The 25,996-nt window shown below is 43.0% G+C and overlaps 4 protein-coding genes across 4 annotated transcripts; 3 read left to right on the forward strand and 1 right to left on the reverse strand.

Annotated features, from left to right (window-relative positions):
• Positions 1-2,207: 2,207 nt before the first annotated feature.
• On the reverse strand, positions 2,208-3,609 carry LOC135698271 (lipase 3-like). The gene is made up of 3 exons (XM_065218162.1): positions 3,503-3,609; positions 2,714-3,433; positions 2,208-2,649 (listed from the first exon to the last, which is right to left on the reverse strand). The coding sequence occupies exons 1-3, from the start codon at positions 3,596-3,598 to the stop codon at positions 2,269-2,271; spliced, it is 1,197 nt and encodes a 398-aa protein (XP_065074234.1). The 5' UTR covers positions 3,599-3,609; the 3' UTR covers positions 2,208-2,268.
• A 344-nt stretch (positions 3,610-3,953) lies between these two features.
• LOC135698272 (lipase 1-like) lies at positions 3,954-5,309 on the forward strand. The gene is made up of 2 exons (XM_065218163.1): positions 3,954-4,856; positions 4,920-5,309. The coding sequence occupies exons 1-2, from the start codon at positions 4,041-4,043 to the stop codon at positions 5,301-5,303; spliced, it is 1,200 nt and encodes a 399-aa protein (XP_065074235.1). The 5' UTR covers positions 3,954-4,040; the 3' UTR covers positions 5,304-5,309.
• A 16,067-nt stretch (positions 5,310-21,376) lies between these two features.
• Positions 21,377-22,821, forward strand: LOC135698235 (lipase 1-like). Its single transcript, XM_065218127.1, has 3 exons — positions 21,377-21,563; positions 21,633-22,343; positions 22,414-22,821. The coding sequence occupies exons 1-3, from the start codon at positions 21,393-21,395 to the stop codon at positions 22,819-22,821; spliced, it is 1,290 nt and encodes a 429-aa protein (XP_065074199.1). The 5' UTR covers positions 21,377-21,392.
• Positions 22,822-23,500: 679 nt separating this feature from the next.
• On the forward strand, positions 23,501-24,834 carry LOC135698273 (lipase 1-like). Its single transcript, XM_065218164.1, has 3 exons — positions 23,501-23,614; positions 23,672-24,382; positions 24,454-24,834. Exons 1-3 carry the CDS (start codon positions 23,501-23,503, stop codon positions 24,832-24,834), a joined length of 1,206 nt encoding a protein of 401 aa, XP_065074236.1.
• Positions 24,835-25,996: the final 1,162 nt, after the last annotated feature.

Raw genomic sequence — 25,996 nt, forward strand, 5'->3', positions numbered from 1 at the left:
CTTTTCTGCTCTTCCGGGACTGACATTTTCCCACTAGACCGTCGCCCGAAGGGACGGCACTTTCCTGATGTCCTATTACCATCCAACTAAACGTCCTTCAATCTGGTGAACTCACAAAAGGCCGGCCGCAATATTTTGACACACAGTTGCAGAAATTAAAATTTGTTAATTTAGTAAAAATAACGCGAAAAACTGCACCCACGCCGGGACAAATAATAATTTACAATTATTTATGAGATGCGAAATTTATAGCAAATTTTAACACAATCAAAAATGCTCCCCGACGGTCAGGATCGCGTGGAGGTTGTTATGTCGTTATGGTTGGTGTCACACACTTCGCGAAAATGGTGCGTTCCACGTGTGCGGGTGGTCGGTCGCGCCTACTACGATTATGCAATTCACCGGTCGCACACTGCGATCCTGCTAATTTATCTTGGTGCGAAGACAATTTACATCATTATCGATGCTTGACCTGTCACATTTGAAGGAGTGAGAAAGCTAATTTCGAACGAACGGACCACATATTCTCAAATCGGTTTAATAGCGTACTTAATTATTTCCATCCCATCATTCATGCGTATGAGGAAGGACATGGGTGGTCGCGAGGAAACGTGCGACTAGAGAAGGAAATCCGTCCAACATCCACATAGTGGGATTGTGGCGACGTAAATGGGGATCGATGACGGGCGAAAAAAATTAAGTCAATTGGAAATTAAGATAATGGCAATCAACAAATTATTTTAATAAGACAATGCAGCGACGCACCCGAACGCCTCATTAATTTCGTCAACTAACGGGCGCCGATAATTAGCCAGGAGGTCGTCGTGTCAAGTTGCAACACAAATTGCAACGTCGGCTATCGATGTTGTGTCCTTTCGCGTGCGATACGCGCTAAAATTGCACATGCATAAACATATGTATGTGCATCCCAATCATGCATTCGCGAGAGCAGCAAGTGTACACAATTCATTAAATTGGGATCCAAACAAAGGGGGGTGGGGTTCGGCGGGTGGATGCAACCGCACTTGGTATAATTACCTCCTGAATCGATGCAATTTCAGTGACATGCGTAGCAGAGTTGCGAATCGTTGTTGTTGCTGTTAGTGAGTGTACAGCGGGTTATATGGATTGTTGGCTGTATTCCGCGAGGTGAGGGAGAGCAGAATCTCATGCCTCGATACAACTTAATTTCTCTTTCCTACATGCTACTGGATCATGATGATGAGCAAGGTGTTTTTCGTAAAAATTTTCACAGATCTCAGAAATGACAAGGTACATTCATTTGTTTCTTTTTAATTGGTATGGCTCAATGTAAAAAAAAAAACTTTGCGGAGCCGAAAGAGTTGCCCGCAATTTTTTTCATTAGCAGTACCAGCCTTTCGGCCTCTTGTTGGTTCATTTCCTTTTCCGACCTCTCCGTCCATTTAACATTGACCTTGACATGACATCTGCTTACGAGAAACAAAAAACGAACAACTAGGTGCTGTCGTTATGTGGACCGTACACGATTGCTTTTATTGACAATAATCGTATTGTCAATACATTTTATATTGACGTCAATACATCGGTATTGACAATATTTCTGTATTCACATCATCAATATTATTGTCAATACTTGTAAGTATTGACAATATTTCTTACCGTGTGGGGTTCGCTTTACAAAAGAGTCATGCACAGCTCATGCACTGATTTGCTTTGTTTACCAACTTGACACCGAGAAGTGGCAACCGAGGGGTAACTACGATGTGATTTCGCCAGAGCTAGGTTCTTAGGACTTCAGGGAACTTCGTATCAGTTTTTCAGAGATCTTACTCTTTCTGAACTTCCTGGATCATGGATCTTAAGCTTTCTGAACTTCCTTCAAGACTCTGCCCAATATGCCTGCGTCACTGTTAGGCCATAGATGTATGACAGCCAGCGCTAGAAATTCTTTGTGATAACAACTGTATCAGTAATACCGGTAAAGGTATGCTGGGAAAATTCCAAAAATATTCGTTTTCTATCGCGTGACAAGGCACACACCAAATACATACCTAAACGCACATATTTCTTATCCACCATGATAAGGGATTGCTCAAATGTTTGGTTTTCCCATACCGGGGCTAGAAGATTAACTTTCTTTGCGTGTCAGCAGAAGCGCCATTGACGTCCACAGGCCCCCTCCGCAGATTTCGGCGTGATTAGATTAGGTCAAAGTCGTATTGTCATAAATCAGTTGAAACTTATTTCAGTAGCGTCATGTTTATTGATTGCTCTCGGGTATGGTATTTAGGCGTACGCTCGAAGATCGGCCAGCAATTCGTCGTACAGCAGCGGGCGCACGTTGATGGCCCAGACGAAGTCCATGTGATTGAACTGCGGTTGTGATACCAGGTACTGCTTGTGGATATTTGGCAACTCCCGCCGAAGTAGCTCGACATCTTCCGGACCTGCCAGCCAATCGTTGGTGCTGTGGTAGAGCAGCGTTGGAGCCTGGACGTTGTCAAAGTTGTAGCGTGGGGGAACCATCGATCCGTACCGGACCATGTTTATGGTTGGACCGTGGTCGTACTGTCGGAAGATCCGCGAGCGAACCGTCTGTGCGTGGTGAATCATCTGCATGGTAGATGCTCCGGCAGGCGAGTGAGCGTGGATGACTGGCAGCATTGTCTGTTCGTGGGCATATTTTGAGGTTAGGATTGAGTTTTAAAATGGAAAAAGTAAGGCAACTTACGAAGTTTACTTCCTGCGTGTTGAACCCGGCGATTAGGAAAGTGTTAATCGTGCACATTTGTTGGAACGGTGCCCCATCGTGGCAGTCGTTGAGTCCTCCAGCGATATCCATCTCATTAGTTGGTGCAAAGTACCAGGTTCCCATCATGTCCAGCATCAGCTCAGTAGTATGCAGGAAAGTGGCTAGGAAGATGACATAGGGGCTCCGGGTGTGGTGCATGTAAGCCGCTGGAGCCAGCATATGAGCGCTCTTGATTCGGCGGTTGTAGTATGGGTGCTGAGACATCATAACCCAGTAAGCGGTCGTTCCCTGCGAATGTCCTACGTATTGTATCTGCTGCTGTCCAGTTACGGCACCTATGTAGTCGATCATGTTGGGTATGTCGATACTGCCAACCTCGTGCCAGGAAAAGTCCCAGAACTGCTGGGTGGAGTTGTGTCTCGTTCGGTGACGATTGGAGTACCGGTTGCCACGGGCATTACCCAACCAAACATCAAATCCAGCATCGGCCAGCATGTAGACCAAGCTGGTTTGCGGTCCCATCAGGATGTAATCTGCAGATGAACTCAGCATTCCATGCTGCAGCAAGACTACGGGCTTTCCAGGTGCAGGCGGGGACATAGGGCTGCCCGGACAGCGGTGGATTCCCAACAGATAGCCATCGTCGGTCTCGATGATGTGCTCTTCGGCTGGATAACCATATTTTCGTAACAATCCAAGCTATTCGGGAGAAAGTTCATCAGTATTGGAATACCTACGTAGACAAAAGCACTGTGTAGTTGAACTTACCGAATCTAGATGCGCATCCTCTATTATATCCGGATGGATCTGCGCGTTGACGGCAAGCACTAGGGTGGCAAGAAACAAAACCAACTGTTTCATCATACGTGTACTACTCAAAATGACTGATAAACTGTCCCAAATTTCCAAACCGTAGCATTTTATATACTGACCTGCTTATCATGTTTCCTCCGGTGGACTTCCATGGGTGCGTGATTAGATTAAAAATGTCCCCCGCCAATCTGGCAGCCACCGCTTATCGTCTTTGTTTGTAAACCCGATTGGTAAATATGGATTTGGGAGTTGCAATGAACGTGAATAAAAAACTAGTATAATCCAGCCTCGAGTGAGTCAGCTAATTGGAGTTGATAAAGCTAGTGCATCAAGCCCACCTGGTCGATAAACTGTAATGTCGTGCCTACGGAAGTGCTCCACTATCAAGAGTGGAACTACTCAACGTCCACTAATCAGTTGATAAGCAAACCCAAGCAAACTATTTAAATCCGATTGGCGATGGGTGCATCACCTCAGTTACAAACCAAACGCCATGGAAGAGTTAGTCGCAGCCCTCATACTGACACTTATCGGTTTAACCTGCAGTGCTCCATCGCCCGAGATCACTCGAACGTTTCAAGTGGAAGATGCAGACGCCCGAATGACGGTCCCGCAGCTAATAGAAAAGTACAACTACACCATTGAAGTGCATCACACCACCACCGAAGATGGCTATGAGCTGGAACTGCATCGCATACCTGGGAAAGCTGGATCTCCGGTGGTCTTTCTCATGCATGGCTTACTGTGCAGCTCCGCCGATTGGGTAATCATTGGTCCAAACAACGGTCTAGCGTATCTGCTTGCCGATCAAGGGTTCGACGTTTGGCTTGGAAACGCCCGTGGCAACCGTTACTCCCGACAACACACCTCTCTCACACCGAACATGTTTGCCTTCTGGCAGTTTTCCTGGCACGAAATAGGCTACTACGATCTACCGGCCATGATCGACTACACCCTGAATCATACCAACCAAAGCAACCTGCACTACATAGGACATTCGCAAGGAACCACCGTATTTTTCGTGATGACGTCAACCAGACCGGAGTACAACGCCAAGATTCAATTGATGCAAGCCTTCGCTCCGGTAGCGTTCACCGAAAACGTCCGGAGTCCCCTACTGCAGGTTATGTCTCGGTTCCAGAACTCGCTGGTCGCACTGTTCGAAACGTTCGGAATCGGAGAGTTTCTACCGAATAACGCCATTTTGCACGAGATTGCCCGGTTGCTTTGCTCGAAGGATGTCGATCGGAATCTGTGTTTGAACGTGATCTTTCAGGTTGCCGGAGCTAATCCGGACCAGGTTGAGCTGGTGAGCTGACTCAATTGAGCTAGCTGCGCTTCGATCGATTAATTGTGTTTGTTTTCGTTTCAGCAAATCATACCGATTTTAATTGGGCATACTCCGGCCGGAGCGGCTACCAGACAGGTTACGCACTATGCTCAGGGGATGCGATCGCGGCAGTTTCAACGGTACGACCATGGCAAGATTAAGAACTTGGCAGTTTACGGTACGGCTCGTCCTCCGGTGTATAATGTGAGCGAAATCAGTGCACCGATTGTGCTTTACTACGGAGCGAATGATTTCCTGGCGGAGCCGGCCGATGTGTTGCGACTGGGTGGGATGATACGGAATTTGCACGCCTACCGGCAGGTGGAGCTGAACACGTTCAATCATTTGGACTTTCTTATAGCAAAGGATGTGAAGGGGTTGGTGTACGATGATGTAATCAAGAGGTTGCAATCGTGGGAGGATTGAAGGAAATACATTTTTTTTGTGTGAATTGAGCACTGAATCTCGATGCGGTCAGACACATTATGCAGTTCAAATTCGAATAATAGGGGTGGAAGGGGCATAATGAGCTTCCCAAACAATGACCAGCTTTCCCCCGAAGAACGCGTTACCCACTGAGTTCTACCAACCGCTTTGTCTCGGTGGGTTTTCAACCAAGCGCTCTGATTTTCTGCGAGTGACTAGTTCTCCATTGGCACTACTCACATGCAAACAAAATCAGACCGACTGGTTGAAACCCCGCCGAGAAAAAGCGGTGGGTGCAACTCAGTGGGTAACGCGTTCTTCGGGGGATAGCTGTACACGTTTTTTACTACACTTGCTCCGGTGTCGTGCTCTACCGTCGTCTCTCTCACACAACACAACCGGTAGAATAACATTGGAGCAAAATGAATATTATCAAATAACTATTATATGACATGTGTGATTTCGTTCTAATTCCTCAATTTGGTGTAGATTAAACCATTTTTGATACGAAATGTTATTACTAGTACATTGTTGCTTGCTATTATCAGAATTCACACAAGCAGAATATCAACAGCTCTTATTATGAGAAAAACTAAAATACATACATTCGTGATGATCTTCGGCGCCCGTGTTGTATGACAGAGCCTATCATATGACATTTTAGTTTGGTACTGTACTATGGTAGCTTGTTTTGCAAGTGTCGGAGGCAAAGGTAGTCGATTATCACAGAAAATGTGTCGACTACCGTGACCGTGACTGTTGCCTCCCCATAAAAATTAGAACGATAAAAAACAAAAACGCATCCAATATAAATTGTGCCAGAAAAAAGAGAAATAGCACTTTTACCCCAAGAAAATAGAAACTGTACCCATATAAATTAGCAATCGCTGAAAAACGAAAAAAAAAAATCGATTAAAAATGACAATTGTACCATAAATAAATGAAGTTGTGCTCATAAATACGTTGGTGACGTTTATCTAAAGGTTAGCATCGTTAACCGTTAATAATTAAGTAAATTAAACGCGTTAACGTTAAACTGTTAAGCTTTAGATGAATTCAATGGCGTTGACGATAATCATTAACCCTTTGAGCATTAATAATCATAATCATTAACCCAAATAACGAAAAATAATGAATTTATGAATCGACCTTCTCCGATTTATATGAAACTTTGCGTATTTGTTTGTTATGGGCTATGATTCACATTTTTGCAAAAATTCAACCATTTTGAATCTTGTAAAATTTTCAAAATGCCGTTCTTGAAGGTTTTCAAAAAATTGTTCAATGGAAATGGCTTTTCAGATCAAAATGATGTCCGAAACAAAGTTCTAGAGAATAATGTTCGGTAAAATAAACAAAACCGGTATTTTATGTATTTCAAGCACAATAAAAAATGAAGCTTCATTTTTTTTAAATGTTCTTGCCCAATTTTTGAGTTGGGTTCCTACACTTTACTTACCCTGTTGGGTGGTTTTGCTCCTCCGTTTTGTGTCATATGTTAATATTGTCATATAAGGAGAAAAAGAGACGAACTAGTCAAAAGTAGGTAAAAGTGAACTGATTGTTGGGTACTTTTTTCTACCGTGTAATGAACTGATATAGCCCAGATAGGAGGAAATGTGCTAGAGGATATCATGATCCCAGAAGGGATGAGAACTTTGTCGAGGGTTAGGGTGATAAACTGTCTTAAAGATTTTTCCGGTAATTTTGGCATCAGGGCTGGCAAATGTCATTTTCAATGAAAGATCTCACGTGATATTTACAGAGATACTTCTGTCACTATCATTGGATGAAAAAACGATGATAGAGATTTTCTTCAAAATCTCATCGAATTTTTTGTCATGACATGACTTGTAACGAAGATAACTTGATAATATATTCACTCTACCTGTTTACTTAAATTCATCTAAATCAGTTAGAAATGCTGAGCTCAATACCGCATAAGAATTATTCTCATGAGTGCATGATCATTGAAAAATGACAAGAAGGCTAATGATAGGTAGTTTCGTCTCGTGATAGTGAGAGGACCTGTTTTTTCATCGTCACATGACGGCCGTGATATTTACCAGCTCTGGTTGGGATTGATTGCGGAGTGTTCCTTTGCAAGCGATTGTCCTGATTTTTTCATGCTGGGTGGTCGGAATGATTGTACGCAATCCGACGCGAAATGATGTACATACTTCTTCGGACAGGCATTAGGATGTGCGCTGACAATTCGATTTAGGAGAATCCATGGCGAGACTTGCTGGAGATTCACGGTTGTGGTTTGAATAAATTGGATTGTATTGGGCAAACATCCATAACAAATGTTGACACATGCACACTAGACTGATGCAAAATTTGACTTTTTCGCTCTACAGTGCTCTTAAATGGTTTCAAATCAGATCCTGATTAGCCTCCCAAAGTTACAACTCATTTGGTTAGAAACAGACTTCGCACAAGCCATTTGAAGTTTACATGTAAATTACTATGGGAAATCTCAACTTTTTGTTCATTGCTTTCTAGTCTTTTTCCATATTGAGCTGCGAAACAGTTCTATAACCATTCTTATAGAAAATTTTCTCAGCTACAACTTTGCTGAAGATCGTTTCTATGTAAAACGAGACAGGAAAAAGTTATTAATTATTTAAGAGATTGGTAAACTTATGACATGATCAAGCAGCTGCTCTGTAGGCAACACTGTATTTTGCAGTGTGACATAGTAGCCATGATTTTTGTGTCCTATTCAACGCCCCAGAAACACCAATGTTGCCTGCTGAGCAGTTGATTGAGCATGATCATAAGACATCAGCGCATTGAACCATTGATAATTTTCGATCCTTGCATTTAATCAAAAAGTGGTCTTGGGCAAAGTTGTAGCTGGAAAAATTTCCTACAAGTACAGTTGAAAGCTTTTGAAGCAGACCGATATGGTGAATTATTAGATAGACATGAACAAAAATCTTGGTTTTACCATAATAATTCCCATACAAACTTCAAATGGTTTGTGCCATCTCAGTTTCTCACCAAATGGGTTCAAACTTTGAGAGGTTAGTCAGGATCCGATTTGGAATCGTTTAAGTATTGTGGAGCGAAAATTTCAAATTTTGCATCACTCTAATGCACACTGCGCAGCCGGAGAAAAAGTTCAGTATTACCAGTAACGTTAAAGAACAGAATAATTGTAACCATGGACGCCAAACAGTGCCAATGACTGTGCCCAGGTATGCCCAAGCTAGTTTTTGGCACACTGTGCAGAGTGACCAATCCCTTGGCTATCTTATAGTTACAGATCTTGCTCATATGCTGCTTCGAAATCCTCTTATTTATCGTAAGCAAATGCCATTTTGTTGTATTGATGCTCAACAGCCCATTCGAAGAACGATGATGCATCTGTTATTAATTTGTCACATGGACATTTCCCGTTGGAGCTGCGTGAAAGTTCCATTCAACGTCCATTTCGATTTGAAAAATTGTACTTATTTTTATATTGACATCCTGCTCCGTCAGGGGGGTGTAGGGTCCGCAAGATTAACCTTCATGAAATCAAACAATTCCCTTAAGCAACAGTGTACAAGAACGTAGTTGTGCTCGAGAACGGGTAATATAATTATTAAAGTTTATCATGTAACTACTCATTAACACTTACACAGAGTACAAACAGATGAATGTGGACCATTTTCCTCGCAAAATGATGCGAATGAATCTCGATTTGTATCTAATCTAATCTAATACAAACGCATCCTGGAAAATTATTAGGTTAGATAACGCCTAATCATTTTTCTTGTCAACATTGGTGCTTGCAGCATATCTGAGATGTGTCACAAACATCAAAACGACCAGGCCTACTGCATTGCATATGCCGCAAAGATAATTCTCTGAGATGATTCGAGTTTAAATAAATATATTTAAGGCTCTGAACCATTTGGTGGAACTTTTGGTTAAAATTTTACAGATGCAAAGTTATCGATTAACCCTGCTATCCGAGCGTGATTACTACTGACAGACAAGCAGTTAAATTTTGACAACCTTGGCTAAGTTCTTCTCGGAAACCTGTCGATCGACAGCACAGGGATTTTCGAACATACAAAATAACTTCCGAAATGTCACTTTTAACCACGAGTTAAATTTAACTCAGCCAATGGTTCACAGCCTAAACAGCGATGCATTTCGTGAATCTACAGGGGTGGAAGGATGCGTGGACAATAAACGCTGCGAATTATGTTAGAGTGAATTTAACAATGATATGTGACGTAATGAATGGTTTATATGTATAATTTAGTATAATTGATGGACCTCTCCAAATGTCTCCAATGTTCTCAAAATTCCTAATTCATACACACCAAATTTAAATCGCTGAAAAGTAGCAAAGTTTTGCTGATTTTGGACTTGATGAACGATCATCAAACTTTCCAGCAAAATAATAATACTGAATCTTTCAGCAATTCCCATTTCTGTAAAATGACAACATTTTATTGAAAATCAGTAAAAATTTCAGCAATATATTTTTACTGATTTTTTCAGCAATCCAAAAATCTGACATTTGCGAGGATTTTTCTGCAAATATTAGAAAAGGTTGTTTTCGATTAGCAGCTTGCTTGGTGTGCTCAAATTTTCTTTATTATTTAAAAGTATATAACATACACTTTTCTATGATTAATAAATTTGGTGCTGACAGTTTTCACTTCGATTTAATTGTTATCAAGTCGGAGATTGACCTAGTAAACACATAAGTTCGGCAACTATTAATCTACAGCGATATTCATACAGGAATTACTGGGCAACCTACCAAGTGGAACACCACCGAAGAATTTCAGATGTAAATTCACGGGTCGTCAATGACGGCACCCATTTTTACTTTTGTGCAAAGTTACTTGATTGCTTGCGATGCATTTTGACAGCTCTTGACTGATTTCCAGAAGATCTCAGCAGATCACGCTTGTTTGCTGAAGTTTTCAGTAAAAAAGATAGAGCTAGAATTAGGGCGTAACAGCTTTTGTAAACAATGACTTCTCACGATTATTTCTATGAATTCAAGGCACGCCCACGCAAACTAACATAACCTTCGAGTAGAGGAAGTCGTCCCCTACCTGATGGTGATGTTGATTTGCGTTGGCGAGCCTTGATTTTCTAGAAATCATCGAAAGAAGTCATTGTTTACAAAAGCTGTTACGCCCTAATTCCAGCTCCATCTAGAATTGTTAGCTTATTTTCGGCAAAACTCATGGTTTGTTGATCTTCGGTAAAGCTTTCACAGAACGCAAACACAGCTCAATGTTTTCATGCCTCATGCATACACACACTGTGTGCGTACAAGAACTTCCAGTAAGTATGCATTCTATATGTCAAAGATTAGCAAAAGCTGAAAACCCAATGTTTGAATTAGAAAACAAATCTTTGAAGTTTGCGAACAATTCGTTTAGCGATCCAAGAAGCAAACGTTTATGTTAAGTTTCTCGTCCATTTGTTGTTCTGACACTAATTTCGTCCCAAATACCGAGCATCGTTGAGCTGATCGATGAGCGGATCGTTAAAACTAAGTGTCCTTAAAGTAATGTGAAGTGAGTGGTAGAATCGCGGGAATACCTATCTGCTCAATCAGGACCTTTTTTGTGGTACCATTCGGTACAGCGCCATTTTGTGAACCAACCGACTTAGTCGGTTGCGAAGCACACGAGTCGGATTATTGGTCCTTAGTGGCTACTGATCCTAACAGTAATGGATACCATTTCGCTATGGCCTTGTAAGGTCAAAATCGCCCCATTCCTCGGGCCAAGACGGCTCTAAAAGCAAAAGAGGACCACCCTCAGCAGAGTCACTCCGGTCTTGCCTGGACTCTGGTGATTCTTGTCAACGAGGGTAGACGCCAGGAGACTGCAGATCGCCATCAAGTCAAGTCGATCTGTTGACCGATCCACTTGCAAGTGGATTCAAACATCACCACCCTGTCAGGCTTGATTCGCCTGATGTCAAGCTCGTCGTACGTAGTATCATCGGCGAGCGCTCGCACATGGGCAGAGTAGTCTTTCGGCAGAGCAGAAACAACGGCAGCAGTTCAGTACCGATACGTTAAACCCCCATAGTAAAAACCCGCTGTACACCCATAAAATTCAATAGTAGTTCTTTTAAAAATCCAATCCACACCTGCTATACCTTTTCTTAATAAATAATTAGTATTCATCCTTTTATTACTGTGTCACTTACGCTTTTTAAAGCCTTTAGTCAGGTGACAGTAAATAGCTCATCTGGCTGAGCGGATCAGACCCGTCCAGCTCATTAAAGGGAGTCGATTCTTTCAAACAGCTCTATAGCTCACCATGAAATTATAGAAATTTTGACACAAATGTCACACGCGATGATATGATCAACATAGTATTACACGATGTTACGCCTTTTCTCAAGCTATACATTCCAGTCTACATTCAGATTTGCTCTCACTATTCTCTGCTTCAGCTCCAGATCATCAGCTCAGATCTAGAGATGGGCTCTCGAGTTGTTCTATAGACCCGACTCACTAAAGTCAGACGTGGCTCATTTTTAGGAACCGCAGCTCATCAGCTCACTGATATCATAAGTCTAATGGTGTATTCAGATCTGAGCGTGCATTAGCGGAGCGGAGCAGAATTTGCGTTGGAATGAGAGAGACAACTAGTACTTCTCTGCCTCTCGTATATTCGCAAAATCTCGCCCCACGCGTGAAATATCGCTTAGGACGGAATCCACCTTGATTCTCCAGCACAATTGCTCCCACTATTCTCGGTTTTAGCTCCAGATCATCAGCTCAGATCCGGATCCGGAGCTGAATCGTGAAGAATCGAGAGAAAAAAGATCCGAAGAGCTGTCATGTCAGTGAATCATTCGAGCCGATGATTCGGATCCGGAGCTGAGCTGATAAGCTGGAGAGAATTATGGGAAGAGAGGTAAGAGCACATATACTGGAGGAATAACATCAGCCAAAAGAGCCGGATGGATGCATTGGATAATACCAGTAGAAATGTAAGATCGTCTAATCGTAGGCACATGTTGAATTACGCGCGCATCTTGGTTTACGCGGTGGCTGTTCAATGCGTAAAGGAGCAATGCGTGTTTTTTTGAAAAATTCTGCTATAAGTGACGGATTGAATGGTTTAGATTTATGATAACAGTATGCTTTAGTGACTCGGGTCAATAAAAACAGCTCGGGAGCGGATCGCCCATCTCCACTGCATAGTGCATATGTTGATCGCGAAGCCCCTCCAGATAACCCAGTAGTAAGCCAACCTTGAGACACAGCTCGAGAGGTTTCTTGCTACTGAGCATTTTTAACCGGGATACAGACAGTAGAGTTACACACTTAAAAATTAACAAAAATCATAAAAAGAAACTTTTGGACCAAATTTTAGAACTTTTTGTAAATACCTAATTTATTTTTTGCACAGAAAAGAATTTTGAAAGTTTAAAAAAAAACGTTTATGTGCAAATTTTTCAAATTTTTTTGCAAACGCTGTTGTTATTTTTTAAGTGCCCAACAACTTTATCTCAGACGTCATTTCGGTTGGAAATGATGTCTTCGAGTTATGATTTTTTTATATAGGGGAAATGGATGTAATGTCGGTCTAAATGCCCCTAATTTGGGCCCATACATAAATTCAGCAATCGACTAAATTTTCAATAGCAACCAAAAATATCCATTATTACCGTCCCAATGACGCGTTCATCTAGATAAAATTGATAAATAGTAGATTTTTAGCGATGAGCCCAATCTTAGATCCATAGGCCAACATTAGAGCCATTTCCGCTATTACTGATATTTCCTTTTTAATTTTTTTTTTCGAGATTCGAAATGGCCGGATTAAAGATCAAATGTAAATTATGGACCATAACAAACAATTATTCAAAGTTTCATGCAACCCGGAGAAGGTCGCATTAGATCGATTAGTCATTTGGCGTGGAACTGCTAATTACCGCTTGAAGAAACGACTTTTGACCAGCTCACGGCCAATGAGATCGATCCAAATTTGAGTTTAGTTTACTCATAAATCGCAAAAAAGGCAGGAATTCAGCGATAAGCAAATTTGCCATTTAGCTCCCAGCGTAGTCGCGTTCTACTCGGCTAACCCCCGGCGGTGGATTCAGCCTACTCCGACGCACAGTGGTCTAGAACTGTGAAAAGACGGTCAAAAGTCATTATCTCATGAATCTTGCATTTTAGACTAATGGTGTCTTGAGGAAAGTTTCTGGATATAAAAAGGCCCTTCTTTTGACATTGACAAATCAATGATTAATCCTCCTAGAAGTGAGATTCGGTTTGGTGTCTTAGACAAAGTTTTAGAAAATATCAAAACAAGAAAATTTGCTGAAAACACTAAGTGGCTATTTCTTCATCTCATTGAAATATGGAACGTTTTTGGTGGATAACCTCCTAATAAAAATTTCTACTTAATAATTAATTTCTTTAAACTTCTACTGGTTTGAAATGTTCTACAAAATTGTTCAAAACGTTAATACACATAAGTTTGATGAAGATCATAGCACACTAGATCGCTAAATAGGTAAGTTATTATTGGTTTTGCTCAAAAAATATATTTTTAGCCGTATATTTAATTACGATTAACTACCATTTCCACCACATCCCACGACAAAACCAATAGGAATAAAAGTATTTAAGTGTGTTCTCTTCAAAACATTCAAAATTTCTTGCAGAAACATGCAGAAACATGAGTTATATGTGAAATACTGCATGATGTGGAATGCTTTTTTTTTATTGAAAACCCATTAAAAGAGATTTTTTCTAAATAAAACATTATTTGCACACACACACAATGGAGATAACCCAAATAAATCTCAATCATTGTGACACAGCACAGCAACTGTTGTGGCAGTCGACAACGAAAACAAAGTGCGACGTTGCAATGATTGCGGAGCCGGAGTCCCTCCCGATAGCGATAACTGGGTGGCCGATAGAGCAGGGATGGCGGCAATACAAGTTATGGGCAGGTATCCCATACAAGAAGTGGTGACGAGGTCTTACGAAGGTTTTGTGATCGCCAAAATTAATGGAACCTTCGTATGTAGTTGCTATGCACTCCCGAGATGGACAATGGAGCAGTTTCACCAGATGCTAGATGGACTCACCGGGGAGCTCACCGGACGGAGACCAATCGTCATTGGAGGAGATTTCAATGCTTGAGCAGTGGACTGGGGAAGCAGATGTACCAACGCAAGGGGGTATAGCCTGCTAGAAGCTCTGGCAAAGTTGGACGTCAGTCTGGCCAACGAAGGAACCATCAGCACCTTCCGCAAAGATGGTAGGGAATCCATTATCGACGTCACTTTCTGCAGTCCGTCGTTAGTGGCAAGTATGAATTGGAGGGTGTGTGAGGAGTACACTCATAGTGACCATCAGGCGATTAGGTACAGCTTTGGCCAACGGATACCTACGGCAATGTGGAAAACGAAAGTAGGCAAGCGGAGGTGGAAGACGAAGGCATTCGACAAGGATCTCTTTGTAGAAGCTCTCCGGGTAGACAGCAGCGTCCCAGACCAAAGCGCGGACGAGTTGACCGAATCGTTAGCGAGGGCATGCGACACAACCATGCCGAGGAAATCGGAGCCAAGGAACAGACGGCGCCCAGCTTACTGGTGGAACGAGGCACTTAGCACCCTCCACGCTAGTTGTCTCCGAACCAGAAGGCGCGTTCAGCGGGCAAGAACTGATGCAGACAGAGCAGAGCGAAGGGTGGTGTTTCGAGCAGCCAAGGCCGCTCTAAAACGGGAGATAAAGCTGAGCAAGTCAAACTGCTTCAAGGAGCTGTGCCGAGACGCTGATGCCAACCCCTGGGGTGACGCATACCGAGTCGCGATGGCGAAGATTAGAGGTCCAACGACGCCCGTTGACATGTGCCCAGACAAGCTGAAAGTTTTCCCGAAGCACGACCAAATGACTTGGCCACCTACACCGTACGGCGAGGCAGAGGCAGACAACACCGAGGGTAGACAAGTCTCCAAAGAGGAACTCGTAGCAGTGGCGAAAGGGCTGAAGACGAAGAAAGCTCCCGGATGGAATCCTCAACGTGGCGTTGAAGGCGGCGATCCAGGCGTTCCCGAACATGTTCAGGATAGTGCTGCAGAAGTGTCTGGATGAAGGTCACTTCCCGAACCGATGGAAGATACAGAAGCTAGTTGTGCTACCGAAACCCGGAAAACCGTCGGGGGATCCAGCATCGTATAGGCCTATATGCTTGCTGGATACAGTCGGAAAGCTATTGGAGAAGATCATCCTCAACAGGCTAACGAAATGCACGGAGAGTGAGCATGGATTGTCGGTGAGGCAGTTCGGATTCTGGAAAGGGAGATCAACGGTGGATGTAATTCGGACAGTGGTCGAGAGTGCCGAGAAAGCGTCTAAGCAGAAGCGAAGAGGAGATCGATATTGCGCCGTGTTAACGATCGACGTGAAGAACGCATTCAACAGCGCCAGTTGGGAGGCCATCGCCGAAGCACTGCATGGAATGAGGGTTCCTGTATATCTGTGTAGCATTATAAGGAGTTATTCCCAGAACCGGGTTCTAGTCTACGAGACGGACATGGGAGAGAAATCAATCCGGATCACGGCGGGTGTGCCACAAGGCTTCATCCTTGGCCCAACGCTCTGGAACGTGATGTACAACGGCGTGCTAACGCTAAAGCTGCCCAAAGGAGTCGAGATTGTAGGATTTGCGGACGACGTCGTGTTGGCGGTAGTAGGCGGGACGTTGGAAAAGGTGGAAATGCTGGCAACCGAGACGATCGACACGGTTTCCAACTGGATGCAAGGAGCGAAGCTGCAGATAGCCCACCACAAAACGGAAGTGATATTGGTCAGTAACTGTAAAGCTAGCGAGCAGAAATTACCGTCGGGGAGAACGCCATAGCATCAAAGCGCGTGCTGAAGTATCTTGGAGTGATACTCGATGACCGGCTAAGCTTCAATAGCCACGTCGTCTGCGCATGTGAGAAGGCGGCGAAGGCCATCAATGCGATAGCTAGAATCATGCCTAACAACTCTGGACCAAGCAGCAGCAAGAGGCGTCTTCTGGCTAGTGTATCGTCGTCAATACTGAGGTATGGAGGTCCAGCCTGGGATAGAGCGCTGAAAACGAAGAAGAACAAAAGAAAATTGAACTGTACGTTCCGCCTCATGGCCATGCGAGTCGTGAGTGCATACAGAACAATTTCGACGGAAGCAGTATGCGTTATCGCCGGTATGATACCCATCGTCATCACCTTGGCGGAGGACACCGAATGCTATATGCGAAGAGATACCAGAGCAGTACGAAAAATGATGAGAACGGAGTCGATGTTTAAGTGGCAACTGGAGTGAGACGCAGCGGAGAACGGTAGATGGACACACAGGCTAACACCGATTCTTTCGACCTGGGTGAACAGGAAGCACTTCCACTTGGCGCAGTTCCTGTCTGGTCATGGCTGCTTCAGGAAGTACCTGCATCGCTTTGGACACACAATGTCACCCCTCTGTCCGGAGTGTGGCAACGTGGAAGAAACGCCGGAGCACATGGTTTTCGACTGCCCAAGATTTGAGGCAGTGCGAGTGGAGATGCCGGCTCTTAGCACGAGAAATGTCGTCAGTGAAATGTGCCGGGATGAGAGAACGTGGAGCGTCGTCAGCAGGGCAGTGACGCAAATTTTGTCGGAGCTGCAGCGAAAATGGAGAGATGATCAGCGAGTTAGCAACGCCGGCTAGCTGAGCTAAAGAGAAGTGCTTGAGCACAGCCCCCCCCCCCCCCCGACGAAATACTCTAGGGGAGTTCCGGGGGGATAGTGGCTAGAGGCGAGCAAGGTTTTAGTGGTTAAGAGTCCCACACTGTGCCAGAAGGAGAACAAACACGCAACACAGTGACAGGCCGGGCTTTTGAAGCTTTCCTTACCAAAAAAAAAACCGACGCGCACACACACACACACACACACACACGGTTTACTATAGTTTGGTAATAAGCAGATCAGCAGAGAATACTAAAGAAGACTAATGATTTGGTATGCATTGGGCAGCATTTACTTTCAAATGTAATCAACCTGGTTTGCCCAATTTTGCCCAACTTCGAGCTATTGACCTTGGAAACAGTGCTAATTTTTGATCAAAACCTTGAATATCTGAAGAAATATTGAAGACAGGGACTTGCTTCCCAAAACAAAATGGCGTATTTAAAAAAAAAACAAACATTAGTGTAGAACATACATATGTCAAAAAATTGCTTCCTGAAAAGATATTTGCAACAAAATGATTTTCTGAAGGCTCTTACCAAAAACATGACTCTGTAAACATAAGAGATAGAGCGTTGACGTCTTCAGCAAAAATGTTTGTTGTCATATTGTCTAAAACTTTGCTCAGTACACCATTTTGCTATCTCGACAAACAAAAAGAGGAAATTTTTCATCTTCCTACTAGGTGGATTAATCATAAAATGGCTGATCTCAAAAGAAGGCCGGGTCAGTGTTCACTCGGCTGTCGACAAAAGCAGGCCACTCTCGATGTGTGCTACGCGATCGTCTGTTTTCTCGACAGCAGCCATTGTGTGGTCCTCCTCATTGTTCTTCATCAGCAGTTCTTTCGGTCGATGCGTCGTCGACTTTGGAAAGCAACCGTTTCGTGATGAGTGTGTGAGTGCTGACCACGTTTTGTGTGCATTGCTGCAATGGACGCGCTCTGACCCTCGTTGGCATACAACAATTTGCCATACAATGAAACTACTGGAAGCGGCTCCAATTCTGATGGAGAAGGCTTTTTCGATAGCGGAAGATAAAATGTTTATTGTGTTGTACCTTTTGACTATAGTTTTAAGATGTATTGTATAGTGACCAAGAATCATCGGCTCTGTAAAGTTAATTCGGTTGAGCCTTATCAAATAAATTAAAAAAGAATGGGCTTTTTAAGTGCACAAACCTCTCCGAAGACGCTATATCAAGAGCAAATTTTCATTATGTCGTAAGTAACATTCGCACCAATCCGAAAAAAATAAAGTTTTGTTTTGATGACCGAAAAGTTATTCCTATTTCCAAGTAAACACATATAATCTCATAGTGATAGCAATGTTTAACATATTTAGCAGGGTTTTAATTATACAAATGCAAATCGCTAGCTTTCATGTTAAAAATACTGGTTTTTGAGTCAAAAGTTATTATACGTCGTTTGGTGGCCCCTATTGTTACTTAAGTCAAAGTTTATTTACCAGGATATTCGGGAGAATTATCAATTACGTCTCCTTACGTGCAACCTTTTCATCATTTTAGGACCACCGAAATCATATTAGCAACAAACAGTTCGATTTATTCACTTTAATAATGAGAAAGCGAAACGACGAACGTACACTTTTCACGGGTTTCTCAGTGCTGTTACTTAAGTCAAACGGCATCTCCATAGAAATTGGGTGACTTAAGTAACATCGAAAACTATTTTGATCGGAAGGTGATTACCTTTGGTTTGTTTTTTTCCGTCGGTCTTGTTTTCCGTGCTGAGCACCAATGCTACCGACGTGCCAGGAAGGCAGCTCCCACACCTGGACCCTACCTATCGACCCATCAACTCATGAACCGGGGACCAACGGCTTTACTTCCCTTCCGAAGGAAGGCGTGATCAGAGATGTTATGCCTCAGAACATCCCGGCGGCGCCGACTGGGATTGAACCCAGGCCTGCTGGGGCGGAAGGTGATGACCGCAAAAAGCAATTTGACTGGTAAATAAATTTAAAAATGGGATTTGATCCTATATTCGGACAGTATATAGTGTAATAGCAGGAGAATCGATTGACACTGATAGCTCGACTTTGTTTACCTTTGTTACATTCGACGTAATGAAAATTTGCTCTTGATATGGCTTAAATGGACCGTTTTCGCATAAACTAAAAAACGCACGTTTTGGCACTTTTAGACCACTGTGATTGGGGTAAAATGCACCCCATGGTAGACAAACCATAACCCCTGCAAGCAGGCATGGAAAATCATTTGTATTCATTTCGTGCATTCATTAACATTCATTTACCTCTAACTTTTGTAATCAACAGCATTCCGCAAAATGATGCGAATAGCTTTTGTAGGTTTTCTTATTAACTACAATTTTTGTTAATAAGTTAAATCCGTATCTCTGATGCATGACGAACCAGAGCGAACAGAAGCCACTAATGTTTTTCAGTGAATGTATTTTACATTCACTGAAAAACAGTAACAAGTTCTGCCCGCTCTAGTTCGTGATGCATAAGAGATACAGATTTGAGTTATGAGCAAAAGTTGTAGTTAATAACAAAACCTACAAAGGCTCTATACAACATTTTGCGAAATGCTGTTGATGAAAAAAGTTAGAGGCAAATGAATGTAAACGAATGTATGAAATGAATGCAAATGATTTTCCATTCCTGCCTGCAAGTAGATAATGCAAAAGGATGGGGTATTTCAAAAGATTATTCTTTTATGTTACATCAGAAATAAGGTCTCAATAGAATGTTAAACTGTGCTTCATCAAGTAAAATATCTAAAAAATATACGAAAAGTGATTTCGTTCAATTTTTTTTGCGATATATGCTATTAAAAGCTTAATTTGCAGTCGAAGATTTTAACAACTGTGTCATGTTTTGCACAAAATGCTATTTTATTTAAGGAATCATGATTTTCTGATCACGATTTTTTTTTGTGAAACCTCCAGTTGAAAACAAACACAAACCGTTAGGGTAAACGCTCCTATAGTTGCGGTACGTTAGAAGCGTTAGGTTCCTATAGTTGTGTATTGAGTCTCCATGCACAACTATAGGAACCTAACGCTTCTAACGTACCGCAACTATTGGAGCGTTTCCCCTACCCGGAAAATGCATCTGAGGAAAAGTTATCGCTGTTTTCCTATAAGTGGGCATTTTACCCCAGGGTGCATTATGGGTTGTTCTCCCTTACTCCTCTGGTTTCTCTCGTCATATAGCACTCGAAGTCCTCCGCCAAGGTGATCACAAATCACATGAGGATTCAAAAAGAAGATCAGTTCTGGGGGTATTGAGCGTCCAGGACAAAACTGGCCACATCAGGGAGTGTTCCGTGTATCCCGGGGAAGTGGCCAGTTTCTGTTTTGGACCAAAACTGGTCATGCGAGACCTCAAATCACATGAGAATTCAAAAACAATTGCAATGCTGATTATAGCAAGAGCCCAGGATCACATTAGACACATCCGAACATGTTCCGGGTAGTTTCCTTGGGTAGTCTCCAGTTCCTTTTAAAACCCATAATACGACACATGAAATCATCATCGTCATTATTATTATCCAATAGGCACTTACTGCCATCCAGTTTGAACATTGAATGAGAGCTACATCTTTCTCCTCGACGCGTAAGATATTAACACCTATCCAAACGCCCCGGCGAAACAACATCTATTAGATCGATCAAGTGCACAATGCACTCGTTCAGGGTAATCTGCTTCTCACATAAATACATATCTAGTATTTTCTAGAAACGGAGAATCTCTCTCTGCTTTCCCTCTTAGGCTACTCGCAATATGACTACCCAATTGTACATAGGCCCGTAATACTGCGAGCGCCCGTCCCAATCGGGCAATCTTATACACGCGGAAGGAAACTTGTCCCTTATAATGATAGTAACCTTCCGTCAGGTCAGGTTCGAAAAGTGCGACTGGTGTAACTGATGTAAGTGCACGACATGCATACCTATATGCAATAGTAACGAAGATTGTAATGCAAAGCATTTCATTACGGAACGAAGCGCGTCGCGATCACGATCCGTCCACCTCGTGCCGCCCCTGCGCGACTGTTCGAGCAGTTTGAGAACTATATCGTCACTGAGTTCTTGCCGCCACCAGCTGGATTATGTTATGTACTATACTACGTCAACAACAGCAATAATAGCCGCCATCTCCCCGGACCCGGAGGGGTGATTCAAAAACGATGGAGGCACACGATCCTCCTCAGCGGAGCAGGTGATGACGGCCGGCGAACGCGCGCGAGCCTGATGAACTTGATCAGAATGTGAACTTGGCTCAGTTCTGATCAGAACGTTGCCTTGTCGGGAGACGATCGTTGTTCCGGTCAGTTGCGGTATTCTTTTGTCGGATTTTTATTTTTGGTAAAACCTGTAACGTGATGGGAGTGAAAATTCGGTACTGGTCGATCTTGGCTGCGTGTGTTTTATTCGGTGTTGGTGCTCTAGGCTATCCGGATGATGACAACCTTTGGAAAAAGGAAAATGATATCCTGACGGCGGAGGAGGACGACTGGTTTCAGATTGATGATGAAGATGGGGATTTGACAGTGGTAAGGAGTGGTTTTTGAACGTTTCTGTTTGTTTTGTAATTTAAGTAAGCCATGCTTTTCCGGTTATAGCCACAGTTGATCGAAAAGTACGGCTACAAGGTGGAAATTCACTCGGTAACCACGGAGGATGGATACATGCTGACTATGTTCCGAATAATGCCCCGGCAGGTGCCGGAAACGAAGAAGCTTCCGATTTTGATGGTGCATGGCCTGCTTGGTAGCTCGGCTGATTTTATCATCACTGGTCCGAATAATAGCTTGGCCTACAATCTGGCCGACGACGGCTATGAGGTTTGGCTAGCGAATGTTCGTGGAACGCGGTATTCAAGACGTCACAAAAGTACACCGATCCATTCTGAGGAATATTGGGACTTCAGCTGGCATGAAATCGGTTACTACGATCTACCGGCCATGATCGATTATGTATTGAACAATACCAAATCGTCCAAGCTGATGTACATTGGTCACTCGCAGGGGACCACAGTTTACTTTGCAATGAGCAGTAGTCGGCCGGAGTACAACGACAAAATAGCCCTCATGACGGCTCTGTCGCCCGCTGTTGTACTCAAACGGATCCGTAGTCCAATTCTCCACCTCATGCTGGATCTAGCGGACACCATCAAGGAAGTATTGGACTCTCTAAGGGTCTACGAATTCTTTCCGTACAACGAAAATAACCACCGAGTGGCGGAATCGATCTGCCCCAGAAACACCAAAAATACTATTTGCGAACAATTGGTGGGACAGATAACTGGTCCCCATCCGGAAATGTATTCCCAGGTAAGTTTAATCGCAAACACCATGAATTCAACCGCAGTACTAATCATTCAAATATTTTTTCGCCGATCAGAAACTGGCCCTTGCCTATATGGGTCACGCTCCGGCCGGTGCATCCACCAAGCAGTTGATGCATTTTAAACAGGTCGTCCGGAGTGGCCTGTTCCGACAGTACGACTACGGCAAGAAGGAAAACCTGCAAACCTACAGCAACTGGAAACCTCCGACCTACAACCTGACGGCATCGTCCGCCCCGGTTCTGATCTACTACGGCCGGAACGACTGGATGGTGCACCCGCGGGACGTTCAGGAGTTTTCCAAGATGCTGCCCCGCCTGGTGGCAGCGAACCCGGTAGCGGATAAGAAATTTAATCATCTTGATTTCATTATGGCGAAAAATGCCCGCTCGCAAGTGTACGATAAGATGAGACCGGTGCTCGAGCAGTACAACAATAATATAATGAAAGATGATCGCCCATAGTTAACGATCGTGAGAACAATCGTTTGATTATTTGCAATTTGAAAGAAATGAGCCTAGCCTGGTCACTGTCGTCAGCGTCGCAGGTATCCCGATTGTCGTCATGGCACCGAGGGGTTGCATTTATCGTTAATTGTGAAGCGATCATAGGAGGCTTATTTATTTGATTGCACAAGGTGGTTAAATGCGAACACGTGGCCTACTGTGCGTTTATTTGGTTCGTCGGGTAAACAGTAGAATTAAGCTTTGATTACGGTGAATTATTCTTCGCAGCGACACGTGCGTTGTTTACATACCTAGTTGTCATCGAGTGTAAATTGAAAAGTTTCAATAAATCAATCTGCCTATATATATACATGGTGGGATCAAAAGGTGTGACAACAAATTACACTGAGCTACAAGCTATGTACTGCGTCAAAGCTTTGCCTTGCCAGATCAATCTACCTAGCTAGAATGAACAGGTGAAAAGATAACATTTATGCTGATCAGTGTTACCCAGTCCGATTAGAATTAATGCAGAAACGGGTGTAAGTCAGGTCTAGGTAAGGCTTGAGATCTAACAGCTGAGATGTGCATTATGTAACAGCCTATTCGAATACTAAACGCCGACAAACTTGATCAAGCTGGAATCTGGATTCAGTAGGATTTAGAACAGCGTTCAGATTGCAGGCTTTGCAGGACAATGGGTGTTTGTAAGTGCTACTGGTTGATCGTTCTCGTTTGTACGTTGCTGAATAGTGCAAAATGTGAAGATAGTTGGTTTCAAATTGATGATGAAGATGGGATTTTGTCAGTTGTAAGTTCGACCTTCGTATATCGTGGAACGTTCAAATCCTAATGTCAACTATTTTAGCCCGATTTGATTAGCAAATACGGATACGAGGTAGAAAACCACGCCGTAGCCACAGAAGACGGATACGAACTGACGATGTTCCGAATTTTGCCGCAACAACCACCGGATACCAGTAAACTTCCCGTTCTAATGGTTCACGGCCTTTTGGGAAGCTCAGCCGACTTTATCATCATCGGTCCAAACAACAGCCTAGCCTACCTACTCTCCGACAATGGCCATGAAGTATGGCTGGCGAATGCACGAGGAACACGCTACTCCAAGAAACACTCCACGCTTTCGCTTGATTCGAAGGAATACTGGGACTTCTCCTGGCACGAAATCGGATACTACGATCTACCGGCCATGATCGATTACATTATCAATGCAACAAATGCCAGCAAGCTCCACTACATTGGATTCTCTCAAGGAACCACGGTGTACTTCGTGATGACTTCAACTCGTCCAGACTACAACGACAAGGTAGCTCTCATGGTAGCTCTTTCGCCCTCCGTATTTCTCAAACGAGTTCGGAGCCCATTCATACGGACAACGGCTCGATTTTTCGAGAAATTTAAGAAATTCCTGGCTTCTCATAATGTCTACGATGTCTTCCCGCACACGGCGATATTCCATCTACTAGCCGGGTCAATCTGTTCGTACGCAAGTTTTGACGGCTTTTGTCCGGAACTGATTGGACAACTTGCTGGACCCCATCCGGAATCATACGATCAGGTTTGTGTTACCCGTTTCTCAATTTATCTCGTAAAATAACTCTACAACTACCTTTTTTGTACATCGAGCAGAAGTTGATAACCGCATACATTGGCCACACCCCGGCTGGTGCCTCAATCAAACAATTCACCCACTTCGGGCAGGTCATCCAGAGTGGTCTCTTTCGATGGTACGACTACGGTCGGGAAGGCAATATACGATTATACGGATCCGGAAAACCACCGACCTATGACCTAACGCTGTCAAGTGCTCCGGTTTTGCTGTATTACGGCCTGAACGATTGGCTCATACATCCACGAGATGTACAGGACGTTGCCGAAATGCTTCCACGGGTGCTCGCCACAAAACCCGTAGCGGATAAAAAATTCAATCATTTAGACTTCATTCTAGCGAAGAACGTGCGCTCTCTAGTGTACGATCAGTTGATCCAGATACTCGAAGAGTTCAATTGATTTAGATTAAATGTGCTGAAGTGAATTGGTCTACGTATCTGGAAAGACAATCCCAATTGGCCTGGTACACAGTGCAATATCTCAGCAGTTCCGTGAGCCGAACTTCAAAGGCAGGTGGACCTACCCTAAGAGGTCTACTGCCATTCCTGTCATAAGCCATTGTAACTGTTGTAGTAATCCCATTGGCTGAATACACTATTTTGTTGTTTTGGATTCAGATAACAGCGCCACCATTCTTTGTAACGGAATAACGTTGCAGCTGTAGAGAAAATAGACAGTGGAAAACAAACTACATAACGGAGATGTCATCAACTTGCGTGCGAACGTGATGGTAAATTTTCAATTGGCGGTGCAATTGGGTACTTAACTTTATCGGTGTTTTTACATCATCTGACATGTACCAAATTTTGTGAAATGTTGGATTTCGGTTCCAGTTTTAATGCAAATTAGGAATATGCATTAACCTCAATACCCTTAAAGAACTCATTAAAAATCTAAAATTTCATCAATTTTGGTGCACTGGACCTATTTTAAATAAGTGCGATTACATAAGCGAAAATCATCATCTTAGCGCCCTTCTGTTCGACTTTGTATGGGACCGAGCTATCAACTAATAAATGTAGTGTCAAAAACTAAAAATTTAAATCTTGATTTTGAAATCGTCTATGGGATCGAAAAAAGAGAGAAATTGTATCCAAGACACGCCCGTAGATTTGACGTTGGATCACGTGATCGGTATCAATATTCGGTGACTGTGCTAGGGAAACCACTTTTTTTCTAATCACGGAAACGCCTCATTTTCTGATGACAAAATTTTTGGTTTATTCAATAGATAGTAAAACAAAAGCAAAAATTGATTGATGAACTTCTTACTAAAATTTTACTTTTTACTAATATTCGCGATCGATCATTGCTCTTTTCTGCCTCCTGGAGAAAACCTTTCTTTAATTTCTTAGTGTTTCTTATTAATTGACAAGGTCATGTTGTACTCGGTCATTGCGAAAAACAAATATGTACCACTTCAATATTGTTACGTATTTGACCACAAACGTTTCATTGCTGGGTACATTATCAAATAGCTTTGGGAGTGATGTTGCTGGCAGCAAGCAATGAAAATTAACTCTTAAACAACAATAATTTATGGTGGTCCTGAAAAGAAACG

Source organism: Ochlerotatus camptorhynchus, unplaced genomic scaffold, assembly GCF_037179485.1.
Source record: "Ochlerotatus camptorhynchus isolate MF236.1 unplaced genomic scaffold, CSIRO-AGI_Acam_v1.1 ptg000084l, whole genome shotgun sequence".
Lineage (NCBI taxonomy): Eukaryota > Metazoa > Arthropoda > Insecta > Diptera > Culicidae > Ochlerotatus > Ochlerotatus camptorhynchus.

What these genes read in the sequence shown, in the direction of transcription:
- LOC135698272 (XM_065218163.1), top strand. Translation starts at nt 4,041, where the DNA reads ATGGAAGAGTTAGTCGCAGCCCTCATACTGACACTTATCGGTTTAACC. An exon ending in ATCCGGACCAGGTTGAGCTG is followed by an intron (nt 4,857 to 4,919) that starts GTGAGCTGACTC and finishes TTTTCGTTTCAG; the next exon opens with CAAATCATACCGATTTTAAT.
- LOC135698235 (XM_065218127.1), top strand. Translation starts at nt 21,393, where the DNA reads ATGGGAGTGAAAATTCGGTACTGGTCGATCTTGGCTGCGTGTGTTTTA. An exon ending in AAGATGGGGATTTGACAGTG is followed by an intron (nt 21,564 to 21,632) that starts GTAAGGAGTGGT and finishes TTCCGGTTATAG; the next exon opens with CCACAGTTGATCGAAAAGTA. An exon ending in ATCCGGAAATGTATTCCCAG is followed by an intron (nt 22,344 to 22,413) that starts GTAAGTTTAATC and finishes TTCGCCGATCAG; the next exon opens with AAACTGGCCCTTGCCTATAT.
- LOC135698273 (XM_065218164.1), top strand. Translation starts at nt 23,501, where the DNA reads ATGGGTGTTTGTAAGTGCTACTGGTTGATCGTTCTCGTTTGTACGTTG. An exon ending in AAGATGGGATTTTGTCAGTT is followed by an intron (nt 23,615 to 23,671) that starts GTAAGTTCGACC and finishes CAACTATTTTAG; the next exon opens with CCCGATTTGATTAGCAAATA. An exon ending in ATCCGGAATCATACGATCAG is followed by an intron (nt 24,383 to 24,453) that starts GTTTGTGTTACC and finishes TACATCGAGCAG; the next exon opens with AAGTTGATAACCGCATACAT.
- LOC135698271 (XM_065218162.1), bottom strand. Translation starts at nt 3,598, where the DNA reads ATGATGAAACAGTTGGTTTTGTTTCTTGCCACCCTAGTGCTTGCCGTC. An exon ending in AGGATGCGCATCTAGATTCG is followed by an intron (nt 3,434 to 3,502) that starts GTAAGTTCAACT and finishes TCTCCCGAATAG; the next exon opens with CTTGGATTGTTACGAAAATA. An exon ending in ACACGCAGGAAGTAAACTTC is followed by an intron (nt 2,650 to 2,713) that starts GTAAGTTGCCTT and finishes GCCCACGAACAG; the next exon opens with ACAATGCTGCCAGTCATCCA.